This window comes from Myiozetetes cayanensis, unplaced genomic scaffold, assembly GCF_022539395.1.
Source record: "Myiozetetes cayanensis isolate MyiCay16 unplaced genomic scaffold, myiCay2020 scf9, whole genome shotgun sequence".
In the NCBI taxonomy this organism is placed as follows: domain Eukaryota; kingdom Metazoa; phylum Chordata; class Aves; order Passeriformes; family Tyrannidae; genus Myiozetetes; species Myiozetetes cayanensis.
In genome coordinates this window covers 20,323,213-20,348,032 of record NW_026088185.1, presented here as the reverse complement: position 1 = coordinate 20,348,032, position 24,820 = coordinate 20,323,213, and the positions used below count along the sequence as shown (strand labels likewise).

General features: G+C 37.8%; 1 protein-coding gene across 1 annotated transcript in view; it reads right to left on the bottom strand.

The window, feature by feature from the left end:
- Window positions 1-3,390: 3,390 nt before the first annotated feature.
- COBLL1 (cordon-bleu WH2 repeat protein like 1) overlaps window positions 3,391-24,820 on the bottom strand; it is a 78,057-nt gene continuing 56,627 nt past the window's right edge. Inside the window, 10 exon segments of the mRNA XM_050339902.1 lie at window positions 3,391-4,918; window positions 7,840-8,022; window positions 8,656-9,063; window positions 9,065-9,249; window positions 9,252-9,889; window positions 9,891-10,281; window positions 11,979-12,064; window positions 14,521-14,779; window positions 20,197-20,265; window positions 21,318-21,462. Of these exon segments, the coding sequence (XP_050195859.1) occupies window positions 4,832-4,918; window positions 7,840-8,022; window positions 8,656-9,063; window positions 9,065-9,249; window positions 9,252-9,889; window positions 9,891-10,281; window positions 11,979-12,064; window positions 14,521-14,779; window positions 20,197-20,265; window positions 21,318-21,462 (2,451 nt within the window). The 3' untranslated portion in view covers window positions 3,391-4,831.

Here is a 24,820-nt window from a genome sequence, read left to right as displayed (position 1 = left end):
TATTTTAAGTTTTTAACAAATGTAGCTTCCTGTTACTTGCAAATTTCATGTCATTTTAACAGGAATACTTTCCCTCTCACAGTGCTACCTAATCAGAAATGTTAAAGAAAAAAAATCCATCTTATCTGTAATTTTCAATTGGATTGTATAAAATAATCCACATAGAAAGCATCCTTTTCAATTACCAGGTGTAAAACATTTCCAGTGATACTTCTACAGCTTTGCTTTATCATTAAAATAGACTTCATAAGCAATCTGTCTACAATGAGTGGTTTCATCTACCCCATCAGCAGCCAAGCACTAACAAAATGTCACAGCTTCTGAACCTCAGACCACAAACAGTTCTCATGCCTGTGATTGCGGTAGCTCTGGTCCAAACATGCTATTTTGACTTCAGCCTCACATTCTCTTAACACAGACAGACAAATCAAGACACATTCCCTTCCGCAAAGAGTTCAGTTTTTTTGGCTACCAACCCATCTACTTAGTTATTTACAGTTAGTCTCCTGTCTAGCTGTAGTTGTCCCACACCTGATAGACACAGCCTGGCCAACAACTCAAGAAAGTACACCCTGCTGCTCAACAGCATCTTTCCTTTGTTTCTATTTAATAGAAGTCTTCTCAGCAACTGTATATTAAAACAGGATTCTAAGCAGCTCCAACTGAAAATGCTTGCTTTGGCTGGTAACAGGTGCCTGTAACAAACTTTAAAGTATTCACAGAATCATAGAATATACAGAGTTGGAAGGGACCCACAAGGATCATCGAGTCCAACTCCTGGCCCTGCACAGGACCATCTGCAAGAGTCACACCATGTGCCTGAGACTATTGTCCAAACACTTCTTGAACTCTGTCAGGCTTGGTGCTGTGACAACTTGCCTGGGGAATCTGTTCCAGTGCCCAACCACCCTCTGGGGAAAAAGCTTTTTTTAATATCCAACCTAAACCTCCCCTGACACAACTTCAGGCCATTCCCTCAGGTCCTGTCACTGGTCCCCACAGAGCAGAGATCAGTGCCTGCCCCTCCTCTCCCTCTCACAAGGAAGTTGTAACTGCAATGAGGTCTCCTCTCAGTCTCCTCCAGGCTGAACAGACCAAGTGCCCTCAGCTGCTCCTCATACGGCTTCTCCTCAAGGCCCTTCACCATCTTCGTTACCCTCCTCTGGACACTCTCTAACAGCATAATATCTTGCTTATACTGTGGTGCCCAAAACTGCCACAATATTCAAGGTGAGGCCATCCCAATGCAGAGCAGAGCAGGACAATCCCGTCCCTCGACCAGCTGGCGATGCCCCCCAGGACATGGTTGGCTGCCAGGGCACTGCTGACTCAGTCAACTTGCCATTGCCATAGTCATCCTGTCATTGAGCAGGACCTCCAGGTCCCTTTCCATGGCACTGCTTTCCAGCATCTCATTCCCCAGTCTCTGCGTTGATCCAGGGTTGCCCCACCCCAGGTGCAGAATCCAGCACTTTCCCTTGTTGAACTTCATACGGTTGGTGACTGCCCAGTCCTCTGGTTTGTTGAGGTCTCTCTTAGCTGCTTTTATGTTGTATTTTCCTGCTTTACGTAGTATGTGTGATACAATGCCTCTTGGTCCATATCAACATAATTTTCATGTCTTCCTTGGAGATCTTCATACTGCATGCTACAATAATGCTAAAATTACGAGCAGCTAGAAAAACTAGGGCACTGATTACTGAATATATGTCCCAAAAATGGAGACACTGAGTTGTTTAACATCTTTCAGTTGCACAGTATGAGAGTTCTTGCCTTGATCTTATAACCTCTAGTCACAAGAATATTTCCAAAAGCTATCTGGGGATGCTGCTCCAGCAAAATTCCTCCCTACTGCAGGGTACATCTGTAGTCTAAATTTTATTCTTCTGTAGAATAAATAAAAATAAGAAATCTTCTATAATAACAACTAACAAGATCTCTTTGCTTTTCTAGCCCTCCTTTACTTACCAAGCCCTGGAATGTGAACTAGATGAAGATGGCACTGTGCTGCATGGACATCTGCTGCTTCTTCAAAGTACTCGTAACAGTAAGTCACAGTGCACTTTCACTGGGGTCAGCTGTTTTGTTCAGACAATTGCATTGACTATCACTTACTTCAATATCCTGACTTTCCTTCCTAAACATTTTGACTGTAATGCAAAAGAAAAGGGATTATAACAAGTATGGCATAACTAGTTGCCTCCTGTTGGACGACATCCGTGACACATTATGTGCGATGAATACTTTGGACCAAACCCAAGTCTGTTTACTGTGCATGTAAGGCATCCATAACAAAAATTTACTGCTTTCTAGTCTGGGCTTGCAGTTACTAGAAACACTAGAAAACTTGAACAAACATGTCAAGTTCACCAACAAGAGTTTCTCTAGGAGAATTTAATGAAAGAGTATAAGAAAAAACAAGTCTCTAAAAGTACAACAGCAAGATTTAAAAATGTCTTACATACACATGTTGGAAGAAGAGAGAAAGAGAAAGTTTTGCTAGACAGTATTGCCAGCTATAGCAGAAAGTCTCATTAAAGAGTTTCATAGTATTATAGCATGTGTAGACATTTCAGTTATCAAGCAAGTTCAGTGACACAGACAAGAAACCTTAAAATTCAAGCAAGGTGGTCTTAGTTTAATCTCTGATACATAAGATGATATTTACCTTCAGGAGTTCACATGAAAAGGTAGTTTAACATATGGGACTAAGAAACATATAGTACAGTTTTGTGATGAAAACCAAAGAAAACAACAAACATGGCTATCTGAACTTTCCCCAAAACAAGAATAATCAGTCTCTACTGATTTGGTTGAAAAAGTGAAACATCATATAGACTTGTATTACCATAGATGGAGATTAAATTAATTTTATGAAATAACTTTGGTCACCTTGGCAGAGAATACCAAGGTTTGTGAAAAAACCTGTAACCCCATTGCACCCAAAGTACAAGTAAGGAGACTCTTTTTGCAGGGCAACCTCTCTCTGGCAGTTACAGATCAGCACGTTGTGTAGGAACGCTTAAAACACAGACTTCAAATACCACAGCAAACACAGACACTGGAATCCTGGGAGTGAGTTACAACTTTCAAGTCTGTCGCTCAAGACACAGTGAAATCTGGAATGTAAGCCCCAGTTAGAAACTAGAAAAAACCCCACATCTCTTCTACCTCACTGTTTTCAAGTGAAGGCAGAAGCTTTCTTTTGCAGTCAGACCCTGAAACAGATTTTTTGAATTACCCTATGCGTTCCCCTCCCACCCTCGGAGTAAGCCCTTGATTGGAGGCAAAACAAGGAAGAGACGGAAGTGGTAACACACTTTGACAGGGACTAAGATACAGGAGAGTAAGCAGGAGAGAACAGCAGTGAACAAATGTCCATAAACCCTCTTTATGAATTTTTATTTACTAAAATGTTCCTTAAAGAGTTTCAGCATTAACACTGTTACTTGTAATCATTAATTGACTCTGTATGTGGAAAGTAATGAGACCTCTTTGAGATTATTGCACAAAAACCTGGTAGCAAACAATTAATAAGCCTTTGAAATGCACATATAGATCAGTTTCTGAAATTGAATTACAGAATGTTTCTAAAGTACAAAATATATATATTGTTAAAGAAGAGAAATGAAATACAATTACTTTTATTTGAATCAAGTCCAGCAAGAAAATATTTTTAAAATGGCAAATACCCCAGCACTTCCTGCATGCATCCATAATCTAGCTATTTATCATGGGTGTTATCATATTTCCACTCCCTCCCCAAAATGTATAATATTGACAAGAAATGCAAAATAGATAAAATATAACACAAAGCATTCTCTTTTAATGTATATTCCCATCTTGGTATTTAATGCTTAATCTATAAATAGACAGTCTCTGACACAAGCATGATTTGTAAGTGCATTATTGTGCTGTTTTAAGATTAAAATATTTCACATGAATAAGTCCAAAGCAGTTCATTCTTTAGTTATACTTCAAGTGAAAAAAAAATAAATTTCTTCTATTTCATTAAGTATCAAAACTGGAATTTGCATTTTATCAGTATGTGAGTATATGTTGATGACTACTTCAATATATATGTAATTCACAAAAGTATTGCTTATCTGAGTGCTAGGTAAATACTATATACAGATACCCAAAGAGAAATGTCATGTAGTGCTACTGTTAATAAAAGCTTTTAAGTAGTAAAAAAATTTTCAATAATTTATGTCCTGATTTTTTTGTGTGTGCTACCAGGAAAAAATTACAGGAGAGTTTAAAAAAAATAATCAAAATACGTATCCCAGTTACTCTCTGCTAAAGGAACAAAACCATCTATTTTTTAGACAGATACAAAGTATTGCATTTAATTAAGATATTCTACTAATTACAATTTTAATTTAATAAAGGAATATGGAGGCAGCATGTGGTAGATTTAAGTTGATACAATCTGTTAAAGTAATACACAACTGAAAATTAATGATGTGATCTAGAATTTTTAGGTTGCTTCCCATCTGTAATTTCAGCATAGTGCTACATATTGTTCAGTCTTGAGGCTAAAATCAAAAACCTTTGATTCTCTTTCTGTCATAAGCAAAGCTCACCTGCACCTTTTCTTAAACCTTTCTAGCAGCATAGTCAGCTTTATAAAGAGGAAAAGGCAAAATATTACCATAATTTACATATGCTAATAATCTTTCCAAGGCATCAAAAGACACAGCTTGAAATTCTTATAACTGTTGACAAAAATATATTAACATATACTTGCATTTACACTTTCAAAAATTTGTAGTTAGTGTAAAGTTGGCCTATGAAGCAGTAGTAAAGTGCAAAATATTTGGTATAATATCTAGTGATTAGCTTTTGCTTCTGTGGAATACAAAGGATTAAGTCTGGCTCTTCCATTAACAGCTATGGCGTTTGATGGAGGACCAACCTGGAGGGAGAGGAAGAGAAAAAAATATTAAAGAAATATTAGCCTAACTTTCCATATTTTTCTCTCTACAGTATGTCACACAGTATTACTTCAAGGAAACAGAAATACTGTTACTTCAGTGAGCATTTTTCTCATTGCAGTCAATGACCTCCTACATGATTTCTGTACAAAGCATATATGCTACAGAAGTGGAAATACAAGACATTACCTAAAAACGTATTTTATTAAAAAAATTTATAAAAAAATTAAAAAATTTATCCTATCTAAAAATTCCATGGCTAACTATTCAAAACATGAATAAATTTTAGTCCTTCTCCAGACCCAGTTGCAAAGTAATACTTGAAGAACATTACTAAACCTTTTATTAAATATTAAATAGAGCTGATTTCTTTCTAACACTCCTTTATACCATGGTAATGTTTCTTTTATCAGGAGCAAACCATAACTTTTATGATAGATAGCAAAGGCCTGATTTTCATTGGAGCTGCATAAACCAACAATTCCAACTGGAGTTAATGGAAGCTGTGGAGGCTCCATAGCCATGAGAACCACACACCAAAGCACAGTTTACTAAACACAATGAAAACATTCTCAAGAGAAAAAATGGTTAAAAAGAAACCTCACTTGACCCATTTTAGGTTAGTAATTACTGAGGGCTCTATTGAACAGGAAAGACCAATAACACAAAAGGCCACAGATCTCAGCACTGCATACTCACAACATATTAAGTAAAACAGAGGGTGAAAAAAAAAAAAATTAAAGAATTTGGCTAGTGGTGCCAGGATTTTATTTTTTAATGAGAAGCAAGCACCTGACAGACCTCTCTCACAATTCTAACGGATCAGATTATCACTTTTTCCTGACTGCAGCACAATACTGGAAGATGAGGTGTATGCATTTTAAAAGTCTTTTCAATACTAAAAATCACTTTTGGGTGAAAATAAGTTATTGATACAAAATGCATCACTCCTCTATCCTACTACTGCCAGTTCTCTATGCTAAACATAAAATGAGACCATGTTTTTGTTAAATTTGCCATAGGCCAAGAAACTTCTTTCTGCCGTCAGACATACCTGCACCACAGCATATGTGCTCTGGGTGAGAGGGAGAAGAACAGCATGTACAATTTTATGTTTGGCAAAACTTCAGTGAGTTCTTCACTACATTTTGTTTGTGTTCCAGGCTTTTTTTGAGGCCTGTTTCAGGTTTCTGTGCTGCAGACTGCTCTTCTTTATGGTTACAGCTTCTTCATTATTAAAATTTCTCCCTAAAAATTACAGCCCTCTCCTCATCCCAGCCTCAACACATAGTACACTGAAAAAGGACATTTCCCACACACAGAAGAGAACTGGAGGGGAAAACTGACTTCAATTATCATTACTCTCCCCTTCCACAAGCAATTCTTGTACCTACACTGATAAAGACTATATAGGTCAAATTTACATGGAGGGCATTTATATTAAAAAAAGAATGAATAACTGCATAATGAAGCTTTTCCTTGTTTTCTTTCTAGTAGAAATAGTTTTCTTGAATTTTGAAAAGTACATCATGGACTTTATTTTTTAAAACAGTTAGAAGCAACTGGGCCAACAGCCATGCCTATGCATATTTCCCATAGAATCATAAAACAAAGGTGACACACTATGAAAAATAAATAAAGTTCTGTATTATTCAGAATGTAATTATGCACTGGAGGAAAATAAAGCCTTGATGAAAATACATGCAAACAAAATTTGAACAGTATTTCTGGTAGAACAGATAGACTTGACCTCTGACTCCAAACAATACAGCATTTTCTTAAATCTTATACTGTTTTTAAAGTGGCTGTAGTTAGTGACATGTAGTTAGAAGTAATGCTACTTGTATTATGTACCATTTTTACTGACCAGAGATCAAAAACTACTTGATCATGCCTGTAACTTTTCCAGGAAACTCAATCTTCCTATTCAGTGTAGAAATCATGGGGGGTCTATAAGCTCCAGAGAGGCTGTTGTACTACAACACTGAAACAAAACCTTACGTATGAAATGGAATGTTCCAACATCTGACCATCCACTGAAAGAGTTTGACCTGACGGTATCAAAGACTTCCATAAAACAAACAAACAAAAAATCCCTTGTATCTACCCAGCTCACATCATTTGTTTCTTTCAAGTTTCAAGCGGAAAAGAGAAGAGAAAGAAAACTGCTGAATTTCTTTAAACTTCTGCAATGGGAAATTATTTCTTAATACAGAATGCAAAACACTAATTTAAGGTCAAGAAAAGTTTGTGTGAGACTATGAATGTCTCGTTGCAAATTCAAAACAGTACAGATTTCTAAAGTGTGCAATGTTTTATCCAATGAGACATTTATAGGTTAATTTTAGGAGAGAGAAAAGAAAAATTAAGCCCCAGTTTTAACCAGAGGGGGTAGAGGAAGATGGTCCTACAAGGACTGTTGACAAAACATTTAAAAATGTCTTAGTAATGATGCCAAACAGCAGCAGGAGGCTTGAAGAACATTTACAAATTATCTGATAAAGTCTAATAAATAGGAAAATAGTCTTCAGAACTGTGTGTTATCTGTCTGCAAAAGATTGCAGCCACTTCATGTCTAGAGTGAAGCTGCTTAGCTGTTTTCTAAAGCCATACAATTTCAAACATAAGTCAGATTTTATGAAAGATATGCCTAACTGATATCCTAGAGAATTCTGTTGCCTTTCAGAAAGATTTGATTACATTTGTACTGTTTGAAAAGTGTGCATTCACCACTTTACTCTGCAAAACTGACCCCTCTTCCCCACCTCCTTTCCCATTGTTAAGAGACCTCCTGGCAGCACTTTGTGCCAAAGCTAACTGCTTTTAGTGTCAGGCATTAGTATGGTAATTTTGAAGGAAGTGCCATGAATTCATTGTTATGGATGCAATGATGAAAACTCACCCTTTTCAATTTGGCAGCAGCTTCTCCAGAGCGGATTGCAGCCAGCAAGCTCTGGTGGATCTGTTCTGGGTCAGAGCGCGGGAACGTCATCGCGGTTTGTCTCTTAGTGACAGGGGGTGGGTGGTCAGTGGAAGCACCTGACTGCGCCTGACTCTTCTGCTCACTATTCACATTGCTGCCTTTCTATAAAGGGAGGAAGTGGGAGGAAAAAGAAACCAAAAAATTTTAATCTGAATTACTTATAAATGGAAAACTGAGTCAACCTGGCACAAGGTTGCATAGCAAACTGCTGCCATTCTAGGGTTTGCTTGATACAAGATTTCAGAGACCAGCCACATTCCCACTGTAGCACACAGTTTCTCCCTCAAATAATTATGCCAGTAAAATTTTATGCCTCCATTCAAGTGTGTTTGTGGCATGAACACTTGCAGCCAAACTAATCACACCACCTAGAATTAAATTTAAGAAATTAACACACAGAACCATAAGGAACAAATCATAAGCACTCCAAGCATAAAAATAGGTATGCACAGTATAAATAACTATTTAATTTACAGTTCTTTAGAGCAGGGGATGCTAATTATGGCAAGAAATAAATATTTCAAATCATCTGAATTATATTGCTCTCATTTTTAACATTCCCTTGTATTCATGTACTTCATTATAATGCTGAGCTACTGCTGGACACCACCGGGTGTTTTCACTGTACAAATACAGCGCTTTCTGACCAGGGAGTAGTTCACAGACAAGCCTTTAGACTGGTTGCCCTAGATGGCAGTGGATCAACAGTCAACCAGTATTAGAAATAGAGTTTACCTTATCCATTAGACTATTTTGTGGCTCTGCTGTTAAGGTCTGTAAGGAAGGGCTTTTCACTTGAGGCATGGAGGTAGCTGAGGAGAATTCAGCTGCCAAAGTGGCAGAGGAGACTTCAACAGGAAATTCCTCTCTAGGTGCCTGGCTAGTGATTGTACGTGTCTTATTGAATGATTGTGACCTTTTGACCGCAGAGGAGACAGCAAGAGCAAAAGGGGATGGTCTTGAACTGGAGTATGGCTTTGGAACTGCAAAAGTTCTTAGAGTTTTTAGGTTCAGTGGTGTTGGAGGACAGGGGGGAAAAATTGAAGGTTTATTGCTTTTAACAGGAGAAGTGGAGGATTCAATGTTTTTTCCATCATCAACTTTTTCTTCATTTGTTGGAGGAGAGGAAATACTTGTTTTATTGTAAAGCCAAAGAAGTCAGATCAGGTGATGAGATTTTTTTCCCCATCTCTGTACTCTTAGCTTCATTTTGAATTGAATTAGGAGCACAAATGGTACTTCTGGCAACTGCAGATGTCACATAATGACCTGAAGCTCTTCGTTGCATCTGCAGATAAAAAGAACTAGGCTTTGTTGTAGGACTTAATGATTTGACTTGTCCTGAGTCTCAGAAGAAGCATTTGTATTATCCAGGCTTAGCATCAGTGGGACACGCTGCTTGAAAGACTCTTTTTCCCTCTGGTTGCTCTCCGTAGTAATCTCAGCTCCAGAGGTCACAGTATGTTCAGAAATGCTGTTCACTCTCTGCAGCAGATCATTCGCTGCTGCAGCTTCATTTTGTGAACCAACCTGTAAATCACCCACACTTTTTGACAGATGAGGAATTTCAGCTTGCACTATGAATTCTTTGGGGTCTTCATGCTTCAGAGAATCTCCCAAAGTAGACACCTCTTGATCCTTATCATCTGATGGAACTTCTGATTCCCAATTCTTCATTATTTCTAAGAATTTTGGAGGCACTATTTTATAAGTAGTCATCCCAATTTTTGGTATGTAATCCCTTGTAATTTCATTAGCAGGCTTGGGCTTAGGTCTGGTCTCCTGTCTATAAAAAGGGTGACCTTTTACAGAAAAGTCATCTGGAGTTTTTGCAGTTGTTTCTGGTGAAACAAAATTACTGCCATTTATGCAGACGTGACTCAGGTCTTTTATGGGAATTACACTTCCATGGATAACTTCTTGTGTCTCAAGATTTTGTTCCACTGATGTATCTTCATCCCCTTGCTGTTCCATGCATCACTTGAAGAAGGGGGTTGTTTGTATCTGTGTTGTGTTGAGTGACCAGTTCTCTGAATATGGATGATTCAACACCCTGAGGAACAATAATTTCTTTCTGAGTAGACCTTCCCAAACTGCTATCCAAAGGACCTGTCTGGATTGCAACATCCTGCATTTTTACTGTATCCAAGCTGGTTTGATTTGTTTTGTCATCTTGCTTTTCTGACATCAGTTGAGGATAATTCCTATGACTTACAGAGATGTCATTTTTACATGCCTGGAAGTTTGATAGTCTGTCAACTTCAAGCTTGTTATTTTCTGTAAAATCTACTGGTTTAATTTCAGCTGTCTGAAGTTCTTTCTCTTCTTCTGTTGTTGGAAGGAGTTTTGTATCACTGTGATCTTCAAGTTAAAGAAAGATTCCAAAATTAATACAAATGTGAAAAAGATTCAATCTTCCTCCTTACATCAAGACACTCTGCATCTAATGTATTTAACTACAATGACTGGCATCTCACTGACATTAAATATTTCCTTAACACTTACTTTTAAAAACTATTTAAAGATATAAGTATATTTGACTAATATTGCAAAATAGTAGTATTCTAACTCAAGGTATTCTTCCTTAATTAACAGGCAACTGGTGCCACGCATTGACTGAATAGAAAAAACTATTCTAGAATAATTTAAGAAGTGCTAAGGAAATTTCAGTTGATTATATAGGCATTGGTGACTCAAGACCTTAAGGACTATTTAATATCAAGTTAGATACAGATTTTATTTAGTTCCACACATTTGTGGCTTCTGTTCTTTAGTTTTAATGTTACAAATCTTATTTGTCAACTACACCTTATGTATTTGTACATGGAAACAACTGAAAAACATATGGACAAGAGCAATTTTCCAAACCTATTTTTCCTACTCTTTAGTTGGTCTGATAATTCAATTTTCTACCCCTGGACTAAACATGAGATCGTCTCCAAAACATGTGAATATTTGAGTCAAATTGTTTTAAACACAATATTGGGAAAAATTAAAGTTTTCAGGAATAATCATTCGAAGTGGTTATTTTGTGGGGGGAAAAAAAGTCCTCGTTTCAAGTATGTTATAAAATGGAAGCTAAAATTTATATCACATATAAACAGGACTCATGCAGTGTTGTTATGATTTATAAACAGAGGTGTACTGAGTATAAAAAGACTATGGAAGGCCTAATATATAAATCTGAAAATCAGTGTCACAAAAGGGTAAAATAAATCAGTCAGGTCACTAAATCCACAGAAAAATTTATGATCCATTTGCTGCACAGGATGTCGTCATTTCATTTCAGATCAGCATGTCACTTTCTTCTATTTGTGCTTAAAAACATTTGCATTTTCAGGCAGAAAACTCACACTAATTTCATAAGCAAAGAACAAATGACAGCCTCTTCTTCTCTGCTGGGGTATGGTACCCATGGCACCCCACGTGGCAGGATAACCTCTGTGTCTGGCCTTCCCTCTCCTTGGCACTGTCCCACCCATCCCACCCTACAACAGCACGACACAGCTTTGACTACTGCTATAACAAAAACATACCAAAAATACCCCCTCCCAAAAAAACTCTGCATCCAATTCTTGCCACCTCATCTCAAAGAGAATACACCAAAGCTAGAGAAAGTGTAAAGAAAATAAAAAATAATGGCCAGTCTTCGCAAGCGAAGATCCGGGGAAGGTCTTTACACCTTCCAGCCTGCGCATTGGATTTTTTAGGTGAGACACAGTGTGCGCGGAACTGAGCCCACCCTTTAATCCTAAGGTTCATCTGCCGGGGCCAAGCGAGCTTGGACGGTGGCAGTGAGGTCCTTAGGACGTAGATGGGTTGCCTTTTTAAGGGTTAATGAGCTCCATCTGCCCGGGAGTGGTCCTGACCGGGAATCGAACCCGGGCCTCGGCAGTGACAGCGCCGCACCCTTACCACTAGACCACCAGGGGCTCCGTAAAGAAAATAATCTGATGATAACAATTCAAGAGTTGACTGTATTGTCATTTCTTCAAAGGAATAGAAAAGTTCTCTTCCACCTTGCTTTGAAGTATTAAAAACGAGTGGGAACTACTCACCATTGGTTTTATTTTGATCTAAAATTTTAAGGTTCCTGTCTTTTTCAAATTCAGCATCCTCACTGCTTATCTTAGTCTGTAGTCCTCTGCAAAGCACAACAGTACATTAAATATGCTGGTATCATTCATTTCAGTAAACACAAGAAACGATGCAAGAGAACTGGCAATATTCTCCAAACACAGATGGACAAAATAGAATCCCTCTGCCAAACACTGGAATACTCGACAGAATAGATTATTTTATTTTTTATAAAACAAGAGGAAATGCTGCCATGATATTCTACCAAAATGACAAGCAGTTCCACTTGCTTCTGTGTAAGCAGATGATCAGTTTTCCTTTCTCTTCCCCCCCTCCTTTTGCTTACACGTGCAGTCTGAACAAGTCCCTTTCCAGTAACAATCCACAATGGTTTATCACTCATATAACAATATCAGTGTGAAGTGTTCTGACATTCCCGACATCTAAAACGTGCCCTTGATTTTGTGCACACCACAATACACAGGAAGCTGCGTGAGATGCTGTGTATGAACACATGAACTGTGCAGGACAGCCTTTTCAAAATAGTCTCTTTCCAGCAATACCTGGAGAACAGCAAAGAAACTTCCCTAAAACATAGTACTTGCATACTAAGTATTTTACAAATGCATATAGTATCTGTTCCTCTCAGATCATGGGGGACAAGAGAACTGCACAAATGCTGAATAACGGGGAGGGGGGATATTAAGTCCTTGGATTAAAAAGGTAAATGAAAAGGGCAAAAATACTTAACATTTCTCTATAGAAAGTTATTAGAACTTTCAACATCCATCTTCGTACTTTCTGTAGTTAGAAATACTGGCATTATGAAGATTCCAATTCATTTGCCACATCAAATGGATTAGTTGTCAGAAACCAGTGCCTTGAGCTGACACATCTGCTTTGAATCATTTAAAATCATAAATTTCTCAATAACCATCCATGCATATGCTGCTTTATAGTACCAAATACACTATAATTGTCCAATAAACCACTGAACAGGAGTGCATGCTCTCAAAATTATTGGTGGAAGAAAGTTAAAGCTCAGTCCTGCACTCGGTACTCTTTTTTATCTTCATTTCTTTTAACACAGCTGAGGGACTGAGCTACAACTATTAACAACAGGCTGAATTGGTCTTTTAATAGAAAAAAAATAATCAAAAACCACCAAACTCAAAAGCCACAAAATACCACAGAGTATCATTACAGAAATTAGTGGTTTTGACTGGAACATTACACATACTTACTTCCCAGCTTTGATTAAAGAAAATACTTCTCAAAGTAACTAGATCTTATATAAAAGATCTGAATTATCAAAAGTTTTCCAGAAATATAATGTCAAGAAACCCTAGTCCTCATTTTGTAATCCTTGTGATATTTCAGGAAACAACTGCCAAACTCTAAAGCTGGAGCACAGTACAGGCTAGATGATACTCACCAGGATCACAAGGTGTGAAAGGCTACTGCAAATTCATCAGTGGGGTGGATTAAAAAACCCCTGGACAACTACCCAAACTGGCCCAATAATAAAGGTCTGATAAGTTCAAGACAACTTATTAGACCCCCACAGAGGAGACACACCTAAGCAATTGGAACAATATTTGTCAGGACAGAGCATCAAAGATTTTTGCAAAGCCACATTTGGCCTTGGACTGACAAAAAAGCCCCTTCAAATACAAGTCAAAGCTCTCCTTACTACCTTGAAAGTTCTTGGCTACTAGGGCAGTCACATTTTAGCTTCAGTACAATAATTGAAATAGTTCTTTCAATTTAATTTGGGAACAGTAGCCAGTTTAGTTGCCCCAGGGAACAGAGAAACAGTGAATTACATTAACACAATGGGACTTCTCTGGACAATCAACATTTATTTCAAGTAGGCACTAACTCATGTTGGGAACCTGCTGAGTCAGGTACTTTAACAAACATGCTGAAGGGCAAAGGTACAGCATCAACAGAAGGGAAAAAGAGCGCTTAAGGAAACTAATGTGTTTATTCTTTAAAAAAGCAGAATTAAATTGTTTTCCTGAGAGCAAATGGATTGAGGCAGGTCAAGACAACATATAAGGAAAAGAAAAAAAATAAAAATTAAAGCCAAAAAAGATGTAAGCAATAGATAACCATGCCCAAAAAACCAGAAATGGCCGATCTACCCGCTTTTCCCCATCTCTAAGAAAGAACTTGTGTATTTTTATTTAACTAATCAATCCCAATATTTTTTGCAGCATACTGTTCTAGTAAATAGGGTATTTTAGAGCTGGGTTCAGTTTTTCTGGGGTCCAGCTGTTTGAGTAGTAAGGAAAGGGAGGCTTAAACAGAATAGCCTGCAGAACACTTCATTGTCATTTTTGTTGAAAAGCTTCATGAATTACTGTGCACAGAAGAGTGCTACAATGAAAGCTAATCATATTAAAGCTCATTCCTCTCACAATTCTCTATTCTGTGCTCCACAATGAAACAGCACTGCATTTTATTTGCCTCCCCCATTGCCTCCCCAGTACTCCTTTCTTTGTCACAAAACGTACTTACTTGCCATCTGTGCTCATATTTCCTTGTTTTTCTTCCTTGAAGCTTTGCAAGTTGTCTACAGAAACACTGCCAGGAACAGGAGCTGATAGAGCAGGATCATTTTTTTCATTTTCCAGTGGTACCTCAACAGAGCTGAAGGCTGCAGTAACCTCTCCTGTCCTGGGAGAGGTATTGGTACTTTCACTGTCCTCTCTCTGTTGCACGCTTATCTCTTCCCTTTCATCAATTTCTTCCAGGTTGTGTTCTGCGCTCCTTACACCTACACTTACAAAAGAAAACAAAAGAAAGCAAAAAAACCCAACACCCAACAAAACCAAAACAACCCACAGCTCTCAATGCAGGGCCTAGACACAAAAGGACTGTTGAAGGCAGCCTAAATAGTTTGAAGAGGGAAAACTGACTGTTTTCATAATTCAGATAAGTTTAAAAAAAAAATAAGTAGGGGGGAAAAAAAGAGAGACCCATTCAGACTTTCCAACTTCACAGTATTCTCTGGTTCTTTCCAATTCTCTCTTTTTACACATTTAGTTCTGCATCTGTAACTATTGTATAACATTTTCCTTTTTTAACCCAAGTACTGGATTAAGATACATCAAAATATATTTAATGTTCTCATAATCCCAAGTTTCATGGAGGCAGACAGTTTCTTTTCCCCAGATTTCTTATACTTCCATTAGCTCTCCAGTGAGTTTTAAGACACACAGTTTCTCTATAGAGTAGGAATGTTAGAGGACTAAAGAGCAAACCAAATACCAATTTTGCCCATACGTTTGAACAAGTTTCACCATCACTATCAAAAATTTCTCAGAACCATCCTAAATGTATTAAAACATAATTGGAAGTGTCTTGCACAGAGTCTCATGTTACAGTAGAAAAAAAAGGTCATAGAAAAGTGTTAATCCATAAAAATACTGACATTTTGCAGCCAGAGTATAGTTAAAACTAAAAAGTTTAGTTAGTAGATTAGGACACACATAAATCAGCATACCTGAAGCTGAACTAATAAATGCACCTATTCTGATTTCCAGAAGGATTAACCATCACTAGCTTTACTTCCCTGCCAGCAATATATTCCCATCACAAGATGATGATTCACATTTATCAAATATTAGTAAGTAGGCTATACAATAAACCTCTTGGCTTTTAAACTAGCATTCTATATACAAAGATAGTAATTCCATCCCTACAATGCAATATGGTGCTGTGGAAGGCTACTGGGAACAACTGAGTGCACTTGGCCTGACCTGTCAGCTTTGGGTGCACCGATACCTGCCAGGTACAGGCTTTGCGCTTGGGCAATTACATTTCAGACTTTTCTATGTAGTATCAGTAAATTTCCAAGTGTGAACCAAGCCAACAATCAAAACAAAAAGCAAGGAGTAATGGAGAGTCTCAAATCCCAGAGTACAAAAAAATCTTAAGACTGACTTTTTTTCGTAGTGGTTAAGATCCACTCAATTCCAGTACTTCTTGAGAAGTGCACTGTTACAGAAAAGTAATGAGAGGACTGGTCTATATTGGAGAAAGGCTCAGTACAGAACAGAAACTTGGATTTTCCCAATAGGGTCATTAATTAAGAGTTCAGTAATACCAAAGTTACCCATTCACTATATCAGACCAACTACAAAAGCCAAACACTTCGCCATTTAATTCTTGGTATTATATTGCATTTTTGTAATAAGGTTTTGTAGTTACATATTAAGCAATGTGATCAACATGTGCCATAGTGTTGAATGCAGAGGTGATTTAGATCCCCAGGGAAAGAAAGACAAGATTATAAAGTGGTGCAAGTGAGCTCCTTCCATGTGGTTTCAGCACAGGTACATACACATATGCCACACTGGTATTACAGGGACTCCTAAGAATTGACTAGTCTCGAGGGCCTTCTCTCCCTCTCACCTGCTGCCAACCCCTTTCATCTCTACCTCGGGAAAAGTCATACCCAGCAACCTCATACTTAAGGAGACCATTTTATTGATGACAGTGTTACTTTATGTGTGCAAAAATAAATATATACGTCAGAATGCACAACAAAGCATAAGAGAATGTGAGCAAAAATCAAACCTGCTGAGACTATTCCACAGCCCATAACCTGCTCTAAGGAACAGTGCTTCCTTCACTGGTGAGAACTATTATGCCATGGGCCTGAGCCATCACCACTCACAAGTACAAAGAACACGATTTTCAGTCTAAATACTCTATGGAAACCTGAATTATACAAACAAAGCACAGCCAGGACTTCTGACAAGAGAAATGGAAGCATTCTCGAGCTGCTGTGGCTTTTTGCCCAGGCACTGCTGTCATCTCTCTGCTGCTTTTCCTCTGCAGAGGAGTGTAACAAAGGCTGAGTTGTATCTATACTCATGGGATGGAAACTTTGCTTGGGTTGGTAGGAGACATTCCTGACATTCCTACTATATGAAATTCTGTTCTTTGCTGTGTTAGAAAATCTTCCAAGCTTTGGAGTGGACTAACCTGACCTACAAATGGACAATAAACAAAAACAACCCTCACACTTTTTCCAAAGCGCTCTACTTCATTTGCCAGTATTAGATCAGCCTTGCTTGCTAGTGGGTTTTTATCTATTACTGGATCTCATTCCAGGCCTGGGCCACCACTGCTGCAGCAGAATAAAGTCTGAATGCATTTGATACACAAACAATATTTAACAACCATCCTTCACATACATCATGTAGTTAACTCTCCAGGGGAGTAGTTCAGATTTTGACTTATTTCCAAAACCTCAGTCTACAGCTTGTACATGCATCATATCGCTAGGAAGAGCTTACAGCAATACTGGCCACACGCTGTTTCCTTACTGCCTGTACACTCTATATGTAGTTCCATATGCAATATCTACTGCATTTGTATCTGTGTACAGTTTATGCTCCCTGAACATTAGTCATTGGGTTTTAATTAGCCCTAAAACAACATTGTTAAAGCCTCCACCGTGACACTGAGGATATACCTGATGAGATGACTGACATACCAACTGCAAGTCTCCTTTCAGTAGCAAGAACACTCTTTGCCCTGCAGAGAACAGGCTGGTGCTGCTCTGTGAGCTGTTATGCTCGTAAGCACCGGAGCCGGAAGGCCTTGACTACATCATGCAAATCTGCTCCTGACTCTACAGCCATAACAAGGTTCTTAAGAGATACTGTAACCAATAGGATTACAGCAAGGGATTTGTTTTAATGGAAAGTTATTTAAATATCTGTAATTTCAAAATATTTTTTTAAACACCTTTTACCTTCTTCCCTGGTGAAAAAAAAAAAAGGCTAAGCATTAATTAAACTTTGGGAAGGGGAACAAAAGTCATAATTGAGAAAGAAAATTGTTGTTTATAATCCCAAATGTTCAAATTAATTCTCTGTCAAGGTTTATTCTAGTAGATGTGAGCCTTCAAAGTATTTTTGTCAAGGTATAGGCTTTTTACACCATGGGAAAGCTGTCATTTCACAATAGAAATGTTGCCTATTCCATATTATACAGCTTCACATAATGTCTATGTGTCTAAGTAGTGCATAGCTAATATACACCAAATTGAATATTTGTAATCGTTCATTTTAGGGCAGAAGGTAACACTGTATTTGCAGCTTAGCTTAGGGGTTTTTTTGCTTATTTGCAGAAGTAGCAATGGATAACAGAACTACTTTCGAATGCCAGTCACAACCAAACAAAAACTCACAATGCTTCCCAGAAGCCCAACAATTAAAGCAATATTAATCCAAATGGAAGGAACTGCAGGTTTTCTGTAAAGTTAAAATTATGTCCAACTTCACAATTAAAGAGATATTGAACTAGTTTATCCATTTAAAACAATACCCAAATGTCTATAATTTTCAGACCAGGCACAGGACAAGTGACTGCAGCTGTCTGTGCCACAGGTTACCGTGGGCTCTCACAGCAGGAGGGGCTTTGCTAAAAGGACCCTTTATACATAGGCCTCAGGACAGTTTCAGAGATGCCACCAGAGAGCAGCAGTATCCCATGAGAAAAAGAAAACAGAGGCCATGAAGCTGTGCTATGTGACTTGTTTCTACATTTTAAAAATACTGCACTACTTTAAGCGTTCAGCAAAGGCCATTGCATGAAGACAGCAGGAGAACTAGAGAATGAAGCCTGTCACTAACTGCAGAGGTAAATCCTAGGGCTGTTCTAAGACTGTTCTAAGCCCAGTGAAGATTTTTCTATTTCTTTCCATTACAGCTTAAATTGAAATATTTAATTATAGAACTCCAATGCCTCAAGCAGAGTTCCCTAAACCTACGGAAAAACAGTCATTTCTATGAAGTTCAGAGCTGTTTATTTACACAGCACTGGGACAGTGATGGGAACATCAGAAATTCTAGCACAGATCTATAATCTTAAGATAGAAACAAGTATAAGGAAACAAAAAAACTTAAATCACATTATGATAACCTTGCTTATCATCTTAGACCCACTGCATGTAGATAACAGTTTTCAACACAGAAAATTAAGTAATAATAAACATAACTCAGCATTGGTTACTCTCCTTCATCTGCTACAAGTAGGAAAAGGAAAGGTTACAGCCTCGTTACATCTTCAGCCTCAGACTGCATCGTATACATTCACACTCTAATGTATTATGTTCTTTCTACTTAATGTCTTTTCTGACAATTTAAATAAAGTGCCCTAAACACAAAGCAAGCCCAAGTTTACTGATTACTGATCTTCATTTTTTTCCCTTTGCCAGAGACCTAACATCCTAGCAGGTGACTTTTTCAGCTTTTGTGGTACATCTGTGTTTTCTTAGTCCAACCAATTTGACTGGTACACTGGTATCCTGAATAAAACAGCTGGAGAACTAGCAAAGAAAGTGAGTGTTTAGCCTCATATAATGCCAGTGGCACTCCACAGGCTTAGCATTTATAGATTTCATTCTTAGTGTAATGCATTTAAAAGTGATTTTTCCAGGCTGCACTGGCACTGATTATTCTAGAAGCTTTTAAAAATTTTAGAAGACTTCTAGATGCTGTACCCTGTATCTGAACCCTATAGTCTGGTGCTTACAAACAAAAGTACTTCACAGTACAAACTCCCTAAATTAAAAAAGCATTATGTTCAGCAGTTAAATAATTGTATTTTGAACAGTTATACTTTCATATATCACATTTTTTCCATACCACCCAACAAATAACCTATGAACAGCTATTTATGCATTCAGTTTATATTTACAACTTATGTTTTCAAAGGCTGTTCAGATGTCAACCAAAAGGCAGACGCAGATTTGCTTCTGCCCCTGGGTTACACAGGTCAAGGGCAGCACAAAGCAGGGCTCTAAAAAACAAGACTGGGCTTTAGCTTTTGAAAGATTTGTTATGAGGTACAAAAAAAAAATTAACAGAAATTATGTCTAGTTCTTCTCTACAACTTGTGAGGGAGGTGGGAAAGCAGGGACAATGTTTAGTTTATTAAATATAAAGCACAGATACCACTACAAAATACATTGGATGTGTTTCTGCAGACATTAAAAGTAAAACATCTTTATTTTAGAAAGCCATATTTGTACTTCAAGGGAAAAGTTGAGTGATCTGAACAAATAAAATTAGTTCTATTTTTATGACACATCTACAGTATAGTAATTTATTGATATGAATAATCATAACTTGCTATGAAGTAGATTTTATCAACGCTTTTAGAAAAAGAACCAACCTGTTTCAGGCTGCATTTCGGTGGCTCTTTCTTCCACTTTAGTGGAGGCTGATTCTGTTGTCTCCATTACTGCAAAAAGTGAAGCAATGAGCTCTTTTATTTCCTCTCAATTTGTGCACCAAGGAAAGTTCTAGATAAATTGTTAGATTATGGTCTTACAGACTACTGAGTTCTTCAATAAATACATTTCTCTTAAACAACTATTGCTCATTGTCACGTTTTCCAGATATTTTAATCTCAACTCTTAGGTATTTTTGAACCAGATAACTGAATTTTTGATCAAACAGAAGAATCACAAAAAAACTGACATAAAACTTTCCCTAAGATTCTTCTTGGCAGTCCATTTCCTGTTATACCCTCTCTGATACAGAGAAGCTAATCTTTTCTCCCCACCCCAAGTAATCCATCTGAGTAACAGAAACACAGTTTTCTACTTAACCTAACTCCAATTAATTTGGCATTGTCTGTGTTTTTCTGATCTGCGTGCTCTAAATACCTGCCTTCCTCACACTTGTGGGAAAATAACAGAAGACTGGTGAGGAGGACTGTAAACATGCTCAAGTGATTTGCAGCAGGGCTGCAAAAAACCACATATATGATACTAATTGTTGTTTAGTCTTGTGTGTTTGACAGGCAGAACACCTGTGTTTAGATAACACAGGCCTGCAACAGATTCGCAAGGCACCTCATGGAACATGCCGGAGATCCCTGCCCTGCTGTGGCAAAGATCAAAGCGCGGTGGTTGGTGAACTGCTCCTGCGAGAACCCCTGACACAGAGGGAATACAGCAGGTGTGTCAGTCCCTCGCACGGACCGAGCTCTGCGTCCCTGCTCGGGTGCCTCTGCCCAGGTGCTGCTCCAAGGTTTCCCCTGTTGGTGAGGTATCAAAAATGATCTACCCTTTGCATCTGCAGTTCTGTGGTTGCTCCTGTGTCCTTCCTGTGCCAGTTCACACCACACTACGCGAGCCAGTCCCATAAACCAGCTCCTTACCACCTGAAGAGGTTTGGCACTCATAATTTAACTTGAAATTCTTGTCTCATAAGGTGGTGTTGCTTTAATGTTTAGCCAAACAGCTATACTTTCTGTTGCCTTCCAATTAAACAGCATAAAAAGATTACCAGGCTCATTACTGCTTTCACTTTGATCTTCTGGTGCTCTGGAGGGTGGTGAGGGCGCCTTGCGCTTCATCCTCCTTAGAGAGGAGTTCACGGAAGCAGTGTCACTGAGCGGCAGGGAACCTTTCCGTACTAATCCTGCAGGGGCCTGGGAAGGGAGACAGGGAGGAAGATTATTAGCAATCAATGAAACACAGTAAAATGGCTTTAGTAATTATTCTCCAGAAGTATTTATAATATACATTTGGGAAAGAGAGAATATATATCTATTACCAAATGTATTATGTTTTTCATCTTAATTCCTCCAAGGAGTTGTTTAAAAAAAAAATTTTTTTCTGCAGTAATTGAATATATTCACAGAGGTGTAACATAGATCAGTAAAAGAAAATCAGTTGTTACATACAGTATAAATGAGAATTTGAATTCTTTTATGCCCAAAGGCTATTCTACAAACCCAAAAATAATTATTTTCTAAAAGTAGCTAAAATCACTGTAGAAAGAAGCTTCAACTACACCCCACTGCAACGACAGAACACATTTCCTTCTGCCTTCCTTCAACAGCAGTCCTAATTGGGTTGTATACTCAATTACTAGGAATTTCTTTCCCTCCCTGAAATACTTGAACTTTCATAGAAATTTCTGGAATACCCAATTTCAAAACTTACATTGGAAAGCACAACTATCCTATAATACTTATCAAAGTTAAATTTTAGTAAGTTGCAAAACAATAATTACAGTACCTACTGATGTTGCCGTGTAGTAATGCCCTTTTTATTGTAGCAAAAGTAAAAAAAGTTCTTAATTCACAAATAATCAAAACCATTTAAAATGGACAAAGGATACCTGTTAAAGACCCCATATTTTCATGATATAGCAGCCTAACTGCATTTTAAGTTGTTTTAGAAACACATTCTCTGTCTCAAAGACAGTGGATGTAAGTTTGCCTGCCATTCCTAATTGCAGTTTGCCTTATGCTGAAGAAACCTTCTATATCCACAGTTATTACAATGACAATGTTCAGGATCCCAGCAATAAAAGAATGCATTTTGCACTAGACACAGATGCCTTTTTCTGTAGTAATTCTGATCCCTATCACTTTCTACTCAACAATATGATAAAATTTAGCAATAACATTCATTTCTGACTGATCCACACAGCAACTGGATGGAGGGGTCATCTTCAGAGAAGAACTTCTCTGTGCTTCAATTAATCAGCCCACAGCACAAAGCACAATATCGAGGAACAGAGATGGTATAAAAACACCTACAAATTCTTGTTTCACAGGCAATCCTTTTGAAAGCATCACAGACAACAGAACTGTTGACAGTGTTAATTTCCATGGAATAAGATGGTAGTATTTAGAAAGCTACTACTGAAGAAATACATATCCTACAGTAGGCAGGATATTAAAGAGCAAAAGCTAGAGTATTTGATTGTATACAATCAAATCTATAAAGAAAATTAAAAGAGAAAAGATGTTGGCACAAAATGTCTGTCAGGCAGTGTTTGGCAGCTCCTGTTAGATCTCAATAGAATACTTGAATGAATGAACTGAAATGATGAAAACTATCCTCTGAGCCACCCTGAGCACACTCCGTCATCTGGTTTGTCCCACCTTGATATCAGGTATGAGAAATGCTTAGATATTTTACTGCACTGTAAGGAGCAACACTGTCCAAAATGTTCACACAATTCTTCCACCCATCACTCTAAAAAAAATAAAAAATCACTTGCCAAAGCAAGCAACTCAAATCTTTTACAGCAAAGCAGAACTCATGGTTTTAAAGAGAAAAAACAAATCACAAGGAGAAATGGTCTTTTAAGAACACCAGAGGATAGGGACATACTCTACTCCTAATTAAAAATACTTGCATGCTTGAATAGTCTTTAAACAAGTCAGTTTCTTGATTATATTGTCACACAACAAAAATCACTTTACACTTTTATAGTTTCATATTCACAGTTACCAAATAGTTCTTCAAAAAGGAAAAACAATTAATATTCAGCCTTTGAATTTGTTCAGGAGAGGATGTCAAATACAATATTATTTCCCTAAATGAGCGGGTTTTTGGTTGCTAAAGTACTTCCTCCTTGCATTTGGGCAGTTCTATTTGTCTCCTCTCTGGTAGCTGCTGGCTGCAGCCCCTCTGTTCTGCACAAAGACACGTTTCTCTGCTCAAAGGTCTCACCCTCGTCTGCTTCACACAGGCTCCCTCAGCTGACTCGGCTGGCTCAGAGCTCTGCGCACACTCGCTCAGCCAAACAGATGTCACCAGAGTTCCCTTCTGCACAGAACGAGTGTCTGTGGGGGGGGAATAATGTTCTCAGCATAAGAGCACAAATGCTACTAGAAAATTTTTATAAGCCTTTCTACTGCCCTTTGCATCCAAAGAAACAAACGACTTGCAAAGAGAGATTTCAAGAAAGTACTAAATGTTCCAGTAAAGGTTCGAGTGCTGAACAGATTTTCTCAGGAATTATTCAACATATGAATATTAAGAGCTTTCAAATTCTAACAAAGGCTGTAATGTGAAAATAGTACTTTAAACAGATGGAAAAAATTAAAATAATGTTATTAAGACATATCTGACAAAGTTTTGGAATATACATCTGGGTATTCATGTGGCATACCAACTGCCAATGATAACCAGTGCTTTATCAGTTACATTTAAATTAAAATTCTTTTTAGAATCACTAAACTAATTAACTATGCTTGTGCAGAAACACCAGTGAACTCTGTCGTAACTTCCACAACATATGCCAGAGTTCTACTTTTAACACTATACACCCTCCTCATCCTGGAACAAGCAAGGGTGGATATGAAACTTTTTATTCTTAAATATGTACAGACAAATTTGGCACCAAATGCCACTCTATTCCAAGCAGACACTTATACATATCAGTGCTCCCCAAGTTCCAGCCTCTGTACACAGTGACAGACATGGTGCCTTGTCCTTCTTACCAATTCAAAAACCAAAAAAAGGTATTTAAGCCACAATAATTTTGCAACTGGAATGGAAGAAAACAAAAGTATTTGGGAAACAATGTAGTAGTTAAACATAGTAGAGCATTTCAGTGTGCTGGAAACCTTACCTCACACTCCACCAGTACCTACCTCTTTTGCTCCATACCCATCTTAGTTTAACAGGGGATATACAAGCCACTATATCATGTAAGGATATCAAAGCACACTGCCAGCCATATTGCTACTATTTCTTTCTTCCCTTTGTACAAGTATGCAGGCAAATGGATTTCCAAGGTGTAACAGTAAAAAAATGTATTTGCTCCTGCATTGAGAGTGTTCATGTGCTCAGTTTCTATTACATGACTTAAGCTTCCCAAAATACTTAAACTTAGCCAAAATACTACAGAGGAAGTAATATACCTCTGATCTGTTGGAAAGCAAGTACATACAGAATTTATTTGGAGCAACTCAGCTGGTGATATTCTGTCCAAACACCTGATATTACTATTATCTGCTAGGATATAGCTGCACCCTTGCTGGT